We start from the raw sequence: 14869 nt of genomic DNA on the forward strand, positions 1-14869 counted from the left end.
GCATCTACAACATTACGGCGCTCTGGACTGTCATTGGCCCCGCCCATCTTAGGTCGTTGTGGAGGGGAATTCCACCTACGTCATGAAACGCGACAGGTCTGTGAATACCTGTTTCCAGTGACGTGCGGTAAAGCTTGACGGTACAGTTCCATATCGATGAAACGATCTTACAGGATACTTTATGTAAAAAAATATATACATAGAAAATACATTAATAAGTATATAAATAGACACAATGGAATATATAAAGAATGGTTTATATTTTTTGCAGAGAATATTAGTTTAGGTTATGTTAGTTAATAATTGAAAAGTAGTTTATGTTGAAGTATGCTTCTATATGCTTTTCATGTTTTTAAATTTCTGCTTATTAAAGATTGTATTGATCAAGAATATAGTTAAATGTAGGTGATTATGTGAAGATTGATGAAGAACAGCAGGTGTTCTGTGTTATGTCTAAGAATTTGTAACTAAGGAATATGAGTTAAATATTTCATTTGGATTACAGCATGTATTGAATGCATTTAAAGTGAATGTACTTTGGAACGGGAAGATTAATTGTTAATCATGAGAACAAATACTTGTTATTCAAGTCACGCATATACATACCTCTGTAAGTGTGTGTGGTGAAATATCTGTTATTTATTGAAATCGAAAATTATACAATAGTTATTGTTAAACTAGCTGGTGAAACATAAGTGTGACCTAGGCTGGGATTGGTTGTTTTAGAGGGAAGATACATCATGGTAGAAGGAGATCTGATTGTATAAAAAAAGGATGTAAATAGTAATTCGGAGAGCTCTCTGTGTGTCTTTATGGTACTGGAGACCTCCCATAGGCCTATGTAAAATAAAAAGATTATTAGAAGAAATCATCGTTTCTAGACTTTCCTCTTACATCGCCGACTCACCCACCGAACCTAAGAGGAGGTTTTCCTCCACACTTATCCGAGCCCTACTGAATTAACCCATGATATTTAATGTTTATATTTATTCTTCTTTCTCTTCTTGTAATGCTTCTTTTTCTTGTCAATCAACACCAGCATTTAAACTATTTGTAGTGATATAGGCCTCAGCCTAATGCCCACTGTAGTTAGAGTAAGTCAATCAGCCTCATGGTTGCACTACAGGTAGGGACGCCAGTTTGTCTCCACCATGCGACCTTCAGGGCTTTCAACTTGCATTTCAATGGCTAACCTCTAGGGGGCCCCATAGGCACTCGGTCAAGTGGCTAAACATACAATTGAGTTTTCAATTGAGACAACCTTATATGCGGAGAGTCTGGAGGGAAAAGTGAACATGGATAGAAGTTTATAAATGCTACGAAAAGCATGTATTTGAGCCAGTGGTCTTCACTGTTGGACCCGGAGAGTCTGCTGGCTTTCGTTGTTACTCAGCACTTTAGTAGCACAGCAATTCATCAGGTAAAACGGTTCATTACACAGTTAACTCAGTTATCTTCAGGAAAAAACAAAAACCAGCAGTTCTGTGGTTCTCCAGGACCAAGATTGAGTATCACTGCAGTAGAAATAAAAATGCATCCATATAAAGCAGGTTTTTGTTTTAACCCAGCAAGAAGACACCTGATTCTACTTAAGGTCTTGACAGAAGACCATTATTAGTTAATTAGCTGAATCATGAATTTATGTTTTTTACTTTTTTTTTTGGCAAGTTAAAGGTTATATAGACTACCGTTAAAAACTTTTGGAATCATAAAGTGTTTATGTTTTTGAAAAAAAAAAGATACTATTATTCACCAAGGTAGCATTAAATTGATAATAAAAAAAATACAGCCCAGACATTGATAATGTTACAAATTACTATTACTCTTTGAAATAACAGTTAATTTCGTCTTTACATATGATTGCAAAGCCCTATTTTCAGCAGCCATTACTCCAGTGTACTGACAGCACACTGTGTTACCTCATCCTTACTGTAAGTATTCATGCTAATGTGCCTGTTTGGTACCAGAGAAAGCACTCCCATTAGGCGCAGCTGAAAACAATTGTGCTGTTTACTTAAGCTAAAAAATATCTTTCTTTCAGTTGCTACAGTATCCATTACGCTGGCATTTGTAAAGTTAAATTGTGGTTTAAAAAATGGCCAAAAAGAAATGGCTTTCTCTAGAAACTTGTCAGTCAGTTGTTCTTTTGAGAGATGAAGGCTATTCCATGCGTGAGATTGCCAAGAAACTGAAGATCTCATACTAAGGTGTGCACTACCGTCTTGAAAGAGGAGAGCAAACTGGATCTAACCAGGCCAGAAAGAGATGTGGAAGGCACAGGTGCATGACTGTGCAAGAGGAAAAGTACATCAGAGTCTCTAGTTTGAGAAACAGACGCCTCATAGTCCTCAGTTGGCAGCTTCATTGGACCGTACCCGCCAAACATCAGTTCCATCTGCAATAGTGAAGAGACGACTCCGGGGTGCCACCCATAATACTCTTTTCCAATCATCTACCGGCCAATCTTTGGATTATTTTGCAAATTTTTACCTTTTCTTCTTGTTTTCCAGTTTCAGAAGGGAAATTTTCTTTGGAACTTTGCCTGTAAGGCCAGCATAAAGTTGAAGAGAATAAACAAGTGGAAACCTAAACTAAAGAGGGGTGTTCATTTTTACAGAGTGTGTGTGTGTTTGAGACAGAGAGAGTGTGTGTGTGTTGTGTATGTGTGCCTGTTTGTGTGTGTGTTCAAAGGTTGAAAAAGGCCCTGAACAGTTTCAACAAATACTTCTACAAAATGAGCATTGTGTAAAGGCATTTGATCAGGTGACCAGGTGATCACGTGGTCAGGTTGTGGTCACGCAGGAAGTCAGTGGCTCAGAGGCGTGAGCAGGCATGGGACACGCCCACATGCTGCTCTGTGCGCTTTTGAGAACTGAAAGTAGGTATAACTCAGCCAACCTCTTTACCACCAAGTCCTCAGTAACATCGAGTCGTCAGGAGAAGAAATAGCGTATCCGTGTTGTGCTTCAGCCAGTTTAGATGTGACACGGCCGGACTTGTCAGTTCTTACCCAAGTGAATACCTCTGTGCTACTGGAAGCCGCTTGATGTGAACGGGAGTGGTAAGTTAAAAATGTTTCTTTTCTTTTTTCAATTTTGTTTTTAATACAATTTTGATATTGGAATTGGAGCTGATCTTTAAAATAGGGAAGTTGTCAATGTGTGAAACCTCTACAGTACAAAAAGCCGGAATGCTACAGGAAGTTTGAATTTCCTCTTAGCACACAGCCTGTAGCATACAGAAAAAATCTAGTGCACAGTCAGTGTGTATATATACTGTATTAACCCTTTCTCTCAGTGCAGAGTGTATATACTGTATTAACCCTTTCTCTCAGTGCAGTGTGTATATACTGTATTAACCCTTTCTGTCAGTGCAGTGTGTATATACTGTATTAAACCTCTCTCTCAGTGCAGTGTTAATATCTCCTTGTTCTAGTGAGAAATGCAGCAGTTTGCAGTGATTGAAGACTGCAGCCTGCAGTCCTGGTCTATGATTGGTGCTGGAGGTTTTGGACAGATCTATAAGGCCAAATACAAGGGGATGGAGGTGGCAATCAAACTACTGCATCATGATGATGGGTAAGTCTAACACATGCAAGCACATACACATGTACACACTCACGTACACACACACACACACACACACAGGAAATATGGATTTTAAAGTAAAAGCAAGAAAAATAATCTCTCTTCCGTCCTCTCTTTCTCCCGTTCCTTCTCTCTCGCTCTCTCTCTCTCCCCCTCCCTCTCTCTGCCTTTCTCCCACTCTCTCCTTCCCTGTTTATCTTTCCCTCTCCCTCTCTGCGTTCCAGTGCATCTCTGCTGAAGGAGGCGGAGTTCATGCGTCACGGTGGGACGTGGTGCAAGTATGTGGTGGAGGTTTCTGGGGTGTACTGGGTGGCTCCCCCAGGCTTGCCCTCACCCCAGATGGGCCTGATAATGGAGCTGGTGGAGAGGGGGTCTGTGGAGTCCCTCCTGCAGAGGCTGGGGGGGCCCCCTCCCTGGGCCCTGGCCTTCCGCCTGGCTGATCAGGTGGCCATTGGCATGAACTTCCTGCACCAGCTCTCCCCCCCACTGCTGCACCTCGACCTCAAGCCCAGCAATGTGCTGCTGGACCACGGCTTGCAGGCTAAGGCGAGTCCCAGGCTTCCTCTAGCTCCGCAGGCCTCTGGGGTTCCAGCTGCCTGCCATTAGCTTGCCCTGCGTTAGCATTGCTTTTCTTTGCGTCAGTATATTGCGCTTCCCTTTGGGCTCGTTCTCTTTTTCTCTCACTTTCCCTCCCTCTCTCCCCCTGTTCCTGTCTCTATCTATAGCTCACTGGTTCACAATAGCAGAATCCCAGTCTGCTGCTGGTTGCAGTGGGAGCACAGCCTCTCTCTAGGCGGCCAGGTCTGCTGGTGTCGGTCGGTCTCTGTAGTTAGACTGCTGAATATGGCTGTCCCGAGGCTGCTTGGTGTTAGTGGGGGTTGGTGAACTGAGCCTCAGGACCAGCTGAGAGAGTTGGCTCTTCTCTGGGCTCAGCTCCTGGTATATTAGTGCCTTGTAATGGTATGAGTGGGTACCACTTTGTTTAGGTGTCTCCAGAATGTATTGGTTCTCTCTCTTTCTCTCTGTAGATCACAGGTGTTGGTCTGGTTCTCTCTGTAGATCACAGGTGTTGGTCTGGATCTCTATGTAGCTCACGGATATTGGTCTGAATCTCTCTGTAGCTCACAGATGTTGGTCTGGATCTCTCTGTAGCTCACAGATGTTGGTCTGGATCTCTCTGTAGCTCACATACCCCTTTTCCACCAAGGCATTTTGAGGGCCGGTTCAGAGCCAGTACCTAATCTCGAACCAGTTCTTCGCGTTTTGACAGCAAAAGAACCGACTCTCGGCCAGGTTCCAAACTGGTTCCAGAGCGGCACCTACACTTGGCTGGTCTTGAACCAAGAACCGCATACGTCAGGGGCTGGATAGAAGTTGGTGTATCATTAATTTACTAGATTTGTTTAACTGCAATGTGAACAATACCAGCATAGTCAATGCTAGGTAGCTAGCTATATCAACCTAGCGAGCTAGAGTGAGAGCACCTGTTAGCGACCACCTTTGTTTGACAGACAAGAAAACGTAAACAGATTTGCAACTATATATGAAATAGGCGAAATATCGGTAACAACCTATACCCAGTTATGTAGGAAAAAATGTCCTTGTTATCCTCCAGTGGTTATTTTTTCAGTACTTTCATGATTTTTTTCTGTGCCGGCAACTAAGTCAGGTGGTCCAGCGCTAGCTTTTGGATGTTAAGGGGACGTGTATTGACCACCCCATATAAATTAATGGAACTTTACATAAATTTGCCAGCATACAGTTTAAGTGTCCTGTCTTGCGTATTTCAGGTTAATATGAGAAAGGCTGGCCGCTATCAGCACGTCTTGGAATCCGTACATATTCACAGTTGTAACCCGAGTCGCAGGACGCAAAATAGCCGTTAGGAAAGCAGTTTGAAATTATTAAGCAACGTCTGCGCCATTGGCTTTAATGGGTCGTGATGAGATAATTCCGAGCATGTGCTTGTCTTAAAGTTGATACAGTAAGGCTGTCCAGTACAAATATGTTGGACCAGTCGTGTTTGGATGCCAATGTAGACTCGCAACACTTGTAAAGATGCGATGTAGTCCGCCATTGTTGTTGTTGTGCTTGAAGTTGGCGCTAGCGTTGCTGGGAAAGCGGAGACGTATACAGTATATATAATGACGTGGCTCTCTAACCCGTGGAAAAGCAAACCGGTTCTTAGAAGGTTCGCAAGTTGAACCAACTGCGATCCGGCACTAGCACCAGCCCAGAACCAGAACTAGGTTCGCGTTGGTGGAAAGGGGGTAACAGATGTTGGTCTGGTTCTCTCTGTAGCTCACAGATGTTGGTCTGGTTCTCTCTGTAGCTCACATATGTTGGTCTGGTTCTCTCTGTAGCTCACAGATGTTGGTCTGGTTCTCTCTGTAGCTCACAGATGTTGGTCTGGTTCTCTCTGTAGCTCACAGATGTTGGTCTGGTTCTCTCTGTAGATCACAGATTTTGGACTGGCCCAAGTGATGCGCAGTATTTCCAGTGTGGGGGGGCAGGGAAATGAGGGGGGAACACTGAGCTACATGCCCCCCGAAGCCTTCAAACTGTCCTACAAACCCACACCTGCCTCCGACTCCTACAGGTACACCCCACCCCACCTACACCCCCTACAGGTACACTACACCCCACCTACACCACCTACAGGTACACCCTACCCCACCTACACCTCCCACAGGTATACCCCACCCCACCTACACCAACTACAGGTACACCCTACACCACCTACAGGCACATCCCAGCTCTACTACACCTCCTACAGGTACACCACACCCCACCTACACCTCCTACAGGTATACCCCACCTATACCTCCTACAGGTACACCCCACCCCACCTACACACCCTACAGGTACACCCCACCCCACCTACACCTCCTACAGGTACACCCCACTTGACTGACACCTCTTACAGGTACACCCCACCCTACCCCACCTCCTACAGGTACATCCCACCCCCACCTGCACCTCCTACAGGTACACTCCACCCCACCTACACCACCTACAGGTACATCCCACCCCCACCTGCACCTCCTACAGGTACACTCCACCCCACCTACACCTCCTACAAGTACACCCCATCCCACCTACACCACCTACAGGTACACCCCACCCCCCACTTCCTACTGGTACACCCCACCCCACCTACACTACCTAAAGGTACACCCCACCCCACCTACACCACCTACAGGTACACCACACACCACCTACACCACCTACAGGTACACCCCACCCCCCACTTCCTACTGGTACACCCCACCCCACCTACACTACCTAAAGGTACACCCCACCCCACCTACACCACCTACAGGTACACCCCACCCCCACCTACAGCTCCTACAGGTACACCCCACCCCCACCTACACCTCCTACAGGTACACCCCACCACACTTACACTTCCTACAGGTACACCCTACCCCCACCTCCTACAGGTACATCCCACCCCACCTACACCTCCTACAGGTACACCCCACCCCACCAACACCTCCTACAGGTACACCCCACCCCACCTACAACTCTTACAGTTACACCCCACGTCCCACCTACATGTCCATAGGTGTACATACCCCACCGACCCCCAAGATCTAAGATTCCTGTCCTGCTGATCTAAGTCAGACACTTACTCTTCATCTTTCTCTCTCTCTCTTAAGGTACTTAATTATTTATTTATTTTTCTTCTCTTATTTTTAATTGAGTGGTTTGGTTTCTTCATTTTTAATTATTCTTTTTTTTGTTTATCCTTTTTTGGTTTCTTTTTTTCTTTCAGTTAATGTTTTGATGTTCTTGTTAGTGCCTGGGGTATTGTGCAGGTCATGGGGTTGTGGTTCTTGTGTCTTCTCTGGAAAAAATGGCTTTTGAGATCTTGTGGAATGGTGAATAAAGCAGACCTTAAAGTCAAAGTTAAAAGTCTCTCTCTCTCTCTCTCCCAGTTATGCCATCCTGCTCTGGTCTTTAATCACAGGCAGGCAGCCCTATAGAGGTGAGTGACTCTGGTCTGTAATCTTTCACAGGTAGCCCTATGGAGGTGAGTGACTCTGGTCTGTAATCACAGACAGGCAGCCCTATGGAGGTGAGTGACTCTGGTCTGTAATCACAGACAGGCAGCCCTATGGAGGTGAGTGACTCTGGTCTGTAATCACAGACAGGCAGCCCTATGGAGGTGAGTGACTCTGGTCTGTAATCACAGACAGGCAGCCCTATGGAGGTGAGTGACTCTGGTCTGTAATCACAGACAGGCAGCCCTATGGAGGTGAGTGACTCTGGTCTGTAATCACAGACAGGCAGCCCTATGGAGGTGAGTGACTCTGGTCTGTAATCACAGACAGGCAGACCTATGGAGGTGAGAGACTCCCTGGCCGTCCGGGTGCAGCAGCTGGAAAGCCCGTGGGCTGCTGTTCCAACTCCAACTTCTTTTCAATGTTTTTCAATTGCACTTGTGCTTTATTGGCATCACAGGAAGGATTCCAGTGTTGCCAAAGTTTTATTACAGCATTGATAATTTTAATAAGCAGAAAAGAATGCTAATGTTAACTATAAGTGTTACAATCATTATAAACAAATATAAATATATATGAAAAAGATTATGCAGATGTACACACAGAAAAAATGCAAGCTATTCTGCTATTCTTTAGTTTGAATAATAAAAAAGCCATTGAATAATTCATGTTTTTCTCTCAATTTATACATGGCAATTTTTTAACATATTGTACCGTCAGTTTATTGTGTTTGTTACCCTCATAATAATGTACATACAGGTTCTTTATCATTACAGCTAATGTCTCTTGCTCTGCCCCCCCCTCCCCCCCCCAGATGCTCTGTCCTGTATAGTCCGGTTGAGGATTCCGGAAGGGGACAGGCCCAGCCTGGAGGGGGTGGACCGGGAGGCAGCTGAGGGTTTGGGGGAGCTTGTTGACCTCATGGTGAGATGCTGGGACCCCAGCCCCCAAAAACGGCCCTCTTTCTACGGTGAGAAACAGGAGAGGCATGTGCCACTCACTCAGTGTGTGTCAGTCAGTCAGTCAGTCAGTGTGTCAGCCAGTCAGTGTGTTAGTCAGTCAGTGTGTCAGCCAGTCAATGTGTTGGTCAGTCAGTGTGTCAGCCAGTCAGTGTGTCGGTCAGTCAGTGTTTCGGTCAGTCAGTGTGTCAGTCAGTCAGTGTGTTGGTCAGTCAGTGTGTGTCAGCCAGTCAGTGTGTCAGTCAGTCAGTGTGTTGGTCAGTCAGTGTGTGTCAGTCAGTCAGTCAGTGTGTGTCAGTCAGTCAGTGTGTCAGTTAGTCAGCGTGTCGGTCAGTCAGTGTGTCAGTCAGTCAGTGTGTGTCAGTCAGTCAGTGTGTCAGTCAGTCAGTGTGTCGGTCAGTCAGTGTGTCAGTCAGTCAGTGTGTCAGTCAGTCAGTGTGTGTCAGTCAGTCAGTGTGTCAGTCAGTCAGTGTGTCGGTCAGTCAGTGTGTCTGTCAGTCAGTCAGTGTGTCGGCCATTCAGTGTGTCGGTCAGCCATTCATTGAGTCAGTCTGTGATTTAGTATCTGACGGTCCATGCCAGTGGAAGGAGGAGTAGAGTATGATAGAGATACAGCATTCAATGTTAATGTCATAAGTAAAAAAGTGCTCTTTGTAAAACATTTTGATCTTGAACTGTATTGTGTTGTTTACGTGTTATTTTTGTTGGTCTGTGCACACACTGTGATCTCTGTGTTGTATGAATATTATATTGTTTTTTTGTGTTGTTGGTGTTGTTCTGTGGTGTGCTCGTGTGTTGTGTTGCATTTGTCTATTGTGTTGTATTGTGTTGTGTTTCTGTATTGTTTTGTGTGTACTGTGTTATGTTATCTCATGTGGTGTTGTGTTGTATTGAGTGTGTATATTGTATTGTGTTGTGTGTGTATTGTGTGTTTTGTTATACTGTGTCATGTTGTATTGTGTGTGTATTGTGTTGTTTTGGGTGCGTATTGTGTTGTGTTGTGTTTTGTGTGTATATTGTGTGTGAATTGTGTTGTTTGGTGTGTATATTGTGTTGTGTTGTTTTGTGTATTCAGACTGCCTCCCAGTGACAGAGAAGGTGTTTAAGCTGCACAGATGTGGAATTAATGATGCCATCTACCAGGCATCAAAAGCACTGGTACTGCAATTATAGTTTTATAACACATATTACACTATCACACATTATTTTACTATGATTACTCTGCCATCACACTCTTATTTCACTGTAGTTAAACTCTCATTAACTGTTACCACACTCTTATTACACTGTTATTATACTATTATTACACTCTTTTACACTGCCACAATTTTGTCATTACTGTATCACTATTACTGTTTTATGTTATGGTCCTCACAAAAAAACATGGATTTTAATGTAAAGGGTTACTTTAATTCTCTTTCTCTCTCTCTCCATCTCTGTCTTCACTATTTCGCTCTCTCTCGTTCGCTCTCTCCGTCTCTCTCTGTAGGATGACGACAATGAGGTATCTTCCTCTTGCTCCAGGATTGGCACCCTCCACATCTCTGCCAGTTCAGTTCACAATGGTACTGGGGTTCTCAACTGATGGTTTGATATTTGAATGCTATTCGAATTGTAAAAAAAAAAAAAAATGACACTTGAGAAAATGCAGCATTATTACAGCTGTCTTTCTTTCAACCAAAAATGAATCTTGCATTTTAGTGCCTCCTCTGGTGGAAACAGAGGTCGCTGGGCAATACAGGCAGGCGCTATGCTGGTACTTATTAATGCCACTTTCAGTTCATCCCTGGTTCCTTGGTGCCATAAGAACATGTCTTTTCTACCGCTGGGAATCTAAAAGACATTTTAATTTAACTAATGATTCTCATTTCACAGTGTTAGGCTATTATAAGACTCCTGATTCAAGAGATGCGACTTCGTCCTTGCTTGATTTACTGGCTGTGTTTAATGAGAAGCAGTTTGTTTTAATGGGCGGTTTAAATTGGGGTTGGTTAACTCCTGTTTCTGTTTTCCTGAAATGCATTTCCTACTTTCTTAACCTCACCCAACTTGTCAATTTTCCTGCATGACTCAATACCAAATGAGCTGATGAGTCTTCTCTCATTGATTTCATACTTACCTACACACCTCCGGGCAGTCAATGTGTTCCCCAGTGACGTCAGTGACCATTGCGTCATGGCACGTGTCAGGAATACTATATCGGCTAAAATAAAGCCTGGCTTTATTTTAAAACAAAATTTATGAACTTGTGCGAACAGACGTTTTTTTTTCTGTACACACGTGACTTTTATTTAACTGATTTTATCCCAGACGTTCATACTGCGTGGGATTATGTGGCGATATTTTTGACCAAAATAGTTATCGTTCTGTTTAAAACTCCCTGTAGTGGCACTAGTTTTATGATCTCTGGTGAGCACTGAGATCAAGCAGTTCTTACATGACAATAATATTCATAGTAATGTGCATTCATCTGGTTTCAGGTCTGGTCAAAATACTGCAGCCTCTGTACTCAGTACTCAAACCCTTATCAGTAAACAACACTGTGCCACCCTTTTTTATTGACCTTTCTAAGGCCTTTGATACGGTTGGCCATTCCATCATAATTGATAGATTAAGGAAGATATGTAGCACTGCAAACCCTGTAAATATTGTGCTAATTTCTCTCTTTTCTCTCATTAAACCTGGATTGCACATATAATCAATTCCAATGTGACCACAGGACCCCTCCCTGCACAGGTAACTATCTGCCTTTTTATTAATTTTAGGAAATATTTTATTATCTCAATTTGTTTGAAAAATCTGAATGATAATCTTGAGTGTTGGGGAGCTGCAGTTCCACCTCACTACCAGTGGAGGCACTGTTTCACATAAGATTTTTTTTTTCTGTTTATCATAGGAGACACCTGGAAATTTCACCCCTCACTCCAAAGTCAAAGGTAATTTAAAACCTAATAACAGACACCCAAAGTTTTCCCATTAACCCCTCATGGAATAAATGTAGTTAACATTCACAAATATGAAATACAGCAGTTTCTGACCCAGGTCTGCCAGACAGAAGAGATAGAAGGAAGACAGACTGAGGAGAGGAGAGGATAGGAGAGGGCGTGGAGGAATGGGCTGACTAGAATATGATGGAAGAAAATAAGGATTAAAAAAGTGTGAGAGAAAGACTGAAAGAAATAGTGAGACATTCTTCAAACTTTTATTTCCTCTCAGTGTCTGCTCCACATCGCCCAATCAGAATGCTGTCTGCTGATCCAACCCTGCACTCAGCCAATCAACCTCCAGTGGCTGCCTCCTCGTCCTCCAAACAAAGCTTGGAGGTAGGAAGCAGTGTTTGAGTGTTTACTCTCTGAGCTCCCCAGCACATGGGTGCCCTGGGCGTGGCGACTCAATGTTGGCTTTTCCAAAAACGGAGTTTTGGAAAATCTCAAAATTAAGAGAAACTCCTTTGAATTCCTTCAAAAATATTCTACATTCAAAATGTAAATTTAAATGGAAAGACAGAAATAATGCTGCTTTGAGGGTCAGTGCTGCAGTCAGATTGATATGTGTCTGTGATCTCATGGTCAGTGCTGCAGTCAGGCTGATATGTGTCTGTGTTCTCAGAGTCAGTGCTGCAGTCAGACTGATATGTGTCTGTGTTCTCAGAGTCAGTGCTGCAGTCAGACTGATAGGTGTCTGCGTTGTCAGTGTCAGTACTGCAGTAAGATTTATGTGTGTCTGTGTTCTCAGTATCAGCACTGCAGTCAGATTGATGAGTGTCTGTGTTCTCAGAGTCAGTACTGCAGTAAGATTTATGTGTGTCTGTGTTCTCAGTGTCAGCACTGCAGTCAGACTGATATGTGTCTGTGTTCTCAGGGTCAGTGCTGTAGTCAGACTGATGTGTGTCTGTGTTCCCAGGATTAGTGCTGCAGTCAGATTGATATGTGTCTGTGTTTTCAGGGTCAGTGCTGTAGTCAGACTGATGTGTGTCTGTGTTCTCAGGGTCAGTGCTGCAGACAGACTGATATGTGTCTGTGTTCCCAGGATCAGTGTTGTAGTCAGATTGATATGTGTCTGTGTTTTCAGGGTCAGTGCTGCAGACAGACTGATATGTGTCCGTGTTCCCAGGATCAGTGCTGCAGTCAGATTGATATGTGTCTGTGTTTTCAGGGTCAGTGCTGTAGTCAGACTGATGTGTGTCTGTGTTCTCAGGGTCAGTGCTGCAGACAGACTGATGTGTGTCTGTGTTCTCAGGGTCAGTGCTGCAGACAGACTGATATGTGTTTGTGTTTTCAGGGTCAGTGCTGCAGACAGACTCCAGTGCTGTGTTCCAAGAGTAAGTTATTCCTACACCACTGTTACAGTCATACATAATCGTAACTGCTACAACATTTCTAATCAGTGGCAGTCACTGGCAGGAGTGATGTTAGTGTTGTTTAAATGTTGTTATGGTGTTTCCCTCTGTCTCTCTTTCAGGCATCAATATTTCCAGAGTGACTGCAGTGCAGATTGGAGACCACAACACCATGACCATCACGACTGGCAGCCGGACACGCCACAGAAACCCCACAGCGCCTGCTAGTGTCAGCCTCCCAGCATCGCAGCCTGGAAAACCATTCCAGTGAACAACAGGCCCTGACTCACCTGAGGCCCTGACTCACCTGTGGCCTTTACACACCTGAGGCCCTTACTCACCTGTGGCCTTTACACACCTGTGGCCCTTACTCCTGACACGCCTGTGGCCCTGACTCACCTGAGACTCAGTTCTGAAATAAGGATGTGTGTGATCATGAGTGTCAGTGGCACAGTGGCATGTAAAGGTTTGGGCAACCCAGGACAAATCACATGTTTTGTTAATTTACTAAGTGGAAAGAATTTGACAAACTCTACAAAGAATAAATTTAAATATAGCATATTTCAATTTTGCCTGAATTTAACTGAAGAAATAAAACTGTAAATGTGGCATGTGCAAAAGTTTGTACACCCTGTCATTCAGTTCTTAGTAACACCTCCTTTGGCAGAATTCACAGCTTATGCTCAGTTCTTGTAAAAAGTCTTTCTATTCTTGCTTCAAGAATTTTCCACTCTCTTCCCCACAGAATCCTTTAGTTCAGAAATATTTCAATAATATTCAAGTCTGGGGACTGTGAGGACCATTCCAAAACCTCTTCATCTTTTGCTCCTTTAAAGACATAGAACACTTTTTTTTTGTTGTTGTAATATTTGATTAATTTCCTTCACATTCCAACAGATATCAATAAATTATTATCTCTAAGGTCTCTCTGACTGCCCCAGGCTCTGAAATCAGCCTCTCTATAGTTCACCCCATCTGAATCTTAACAACCAATCAGGAGCTCTATGCAAGGAGGCCAATCAGGAGAGCTCTCTGCCTGTCAATCATGTTGTGCCTTCACAGCGTGGTCAGAGGAGAGATACCGCAGAGGTAGCGCGATAGCTAGCTAACCTGCAGAGATACCGCAGAGATAGTGCTATAGCTAGCTAACCTGCAGAGATACCGCAGAGAAAGTGCTATAGCTAGCTAACCTGCAGAGATACCGCAGAGATAGCGCTATAGGTAGCTAACCTGTAGTTAGTAAAAAAACAAAAGATTGTGACGAAAAAGCAATTGAAGCGAGTAAGACTTGAATAAAGATCAGTTTGGCTTTCAGCGACGCCGATAGCTCAGGGATTTGAAGGACTTCGAAAGGATGCTGAGCTGGCAGTAATTCTGCTGGACAGGTAAATATCTTGCTTGTTCCATTTCTGCAGGAATTTGTCATAGCCCCAAACTGTGTAGCCCAGCTAGAAAATGTCCTTAGCTGATGTATTTAGCCCACTGTTATATCTATGCTGTACGTTAAGTGTTACCTTGTAGCTTATCCGTAGAGCATCGTTGTTCTTTATTCTAACTTACATCTGACTTCCTAATGCTGACTTACATCTGTGTTCCAGTTCAATGCCGTTAAACACACCTTCTCCTACACACACACTGATGATTGGTTGGGAGGTAATGACTGTAGTAAACTGACAAAAAGGTCCTTTATTCTTAATAGGAATAGAAACAGAAATTGCATCTCCATGGCAACATATACTAAATATCAAAATAATTCAGTTGCTCTGGATAAGAACCCGGTATGGCACAAGTGTGTCTCAAATTCTGAGATGAGGCCAGCTGAGCCCCAAAACTCACCTGCTGAACCCCAAAACTCACCCAACCCCAAAACTCATCTGCTGAACCCCAAAACTCACCTGCTGAGCCCCAAAACTCACCCAACCCCAAAACTCACCTGCTGAACCCCAAAACTCACCCAACTCCAAAACTCACCCAACC

At 43.9% G+C, this 14869-nt stretch overlaps 1 protein-coding gene across 2 annotated transcripts; it reads left to right on the forward strand.

Moving 5' to 3' along the window:
* The first annotated feature begins 1 nt into the window (after position 1).
* ripk3 (receptor-interacting serine-threonine kinase 3) lies at positions 2-13512 on the forward strand. 2 transcript variants are annotated; one of them, XM_064342205.1, is made up of 14 exons: positions 2-3061; positions 3436-3578; positions 3812-4133; positions 6044-6186; positions 7529-7578; positions 8409-8564; positions 9629-9711; positions 10043-10118; positions 11273-11289; positions 11450-11489; positions 11770-11876; positions 12835-12874; positions 13015-13199; positions 13292-13512. In XM_064342205.1, exons 2-13 carry the CDS (start codon positions 3442-3444, stop codon positions 13161-13163), a joined length of 1320 nt encoding a protein of 439 aa, XP_064198275.1. In that variant the 5' UTR covers positions 2-3061; positions 3436-3441; the 3' UTR covers positions 13164-13199; positions 13292-13512. The 2 variants fall into 2 exon arrangements, with proteins under 2 accessions (XP_064198275.1, XP_064198276.1); XM_064342206.1 differs by lacking the exons at positions 12835-12874; positions 13015-13199; positions 13292-13512 and adding an exon at positions 12079-12134.
* Positions 13513-14869: the final 1357 nt, after the last annotated feature.

Source organism: Anguilla rostrata, chromosome 7 (assembly GCF_018555375.3).
Source record: "Anguilla rostrata isolate EN2019 chromosome 7, ASM1855537v3, whole genome shotgun sequence".
Taxonomy (NCBI): domain Eukaryota; kingdom Metazoa; phylum Chordata; class Actinopteri; order Anguilliformes; family Anguillidae; genus Anguilla; species Anguilla rostrata.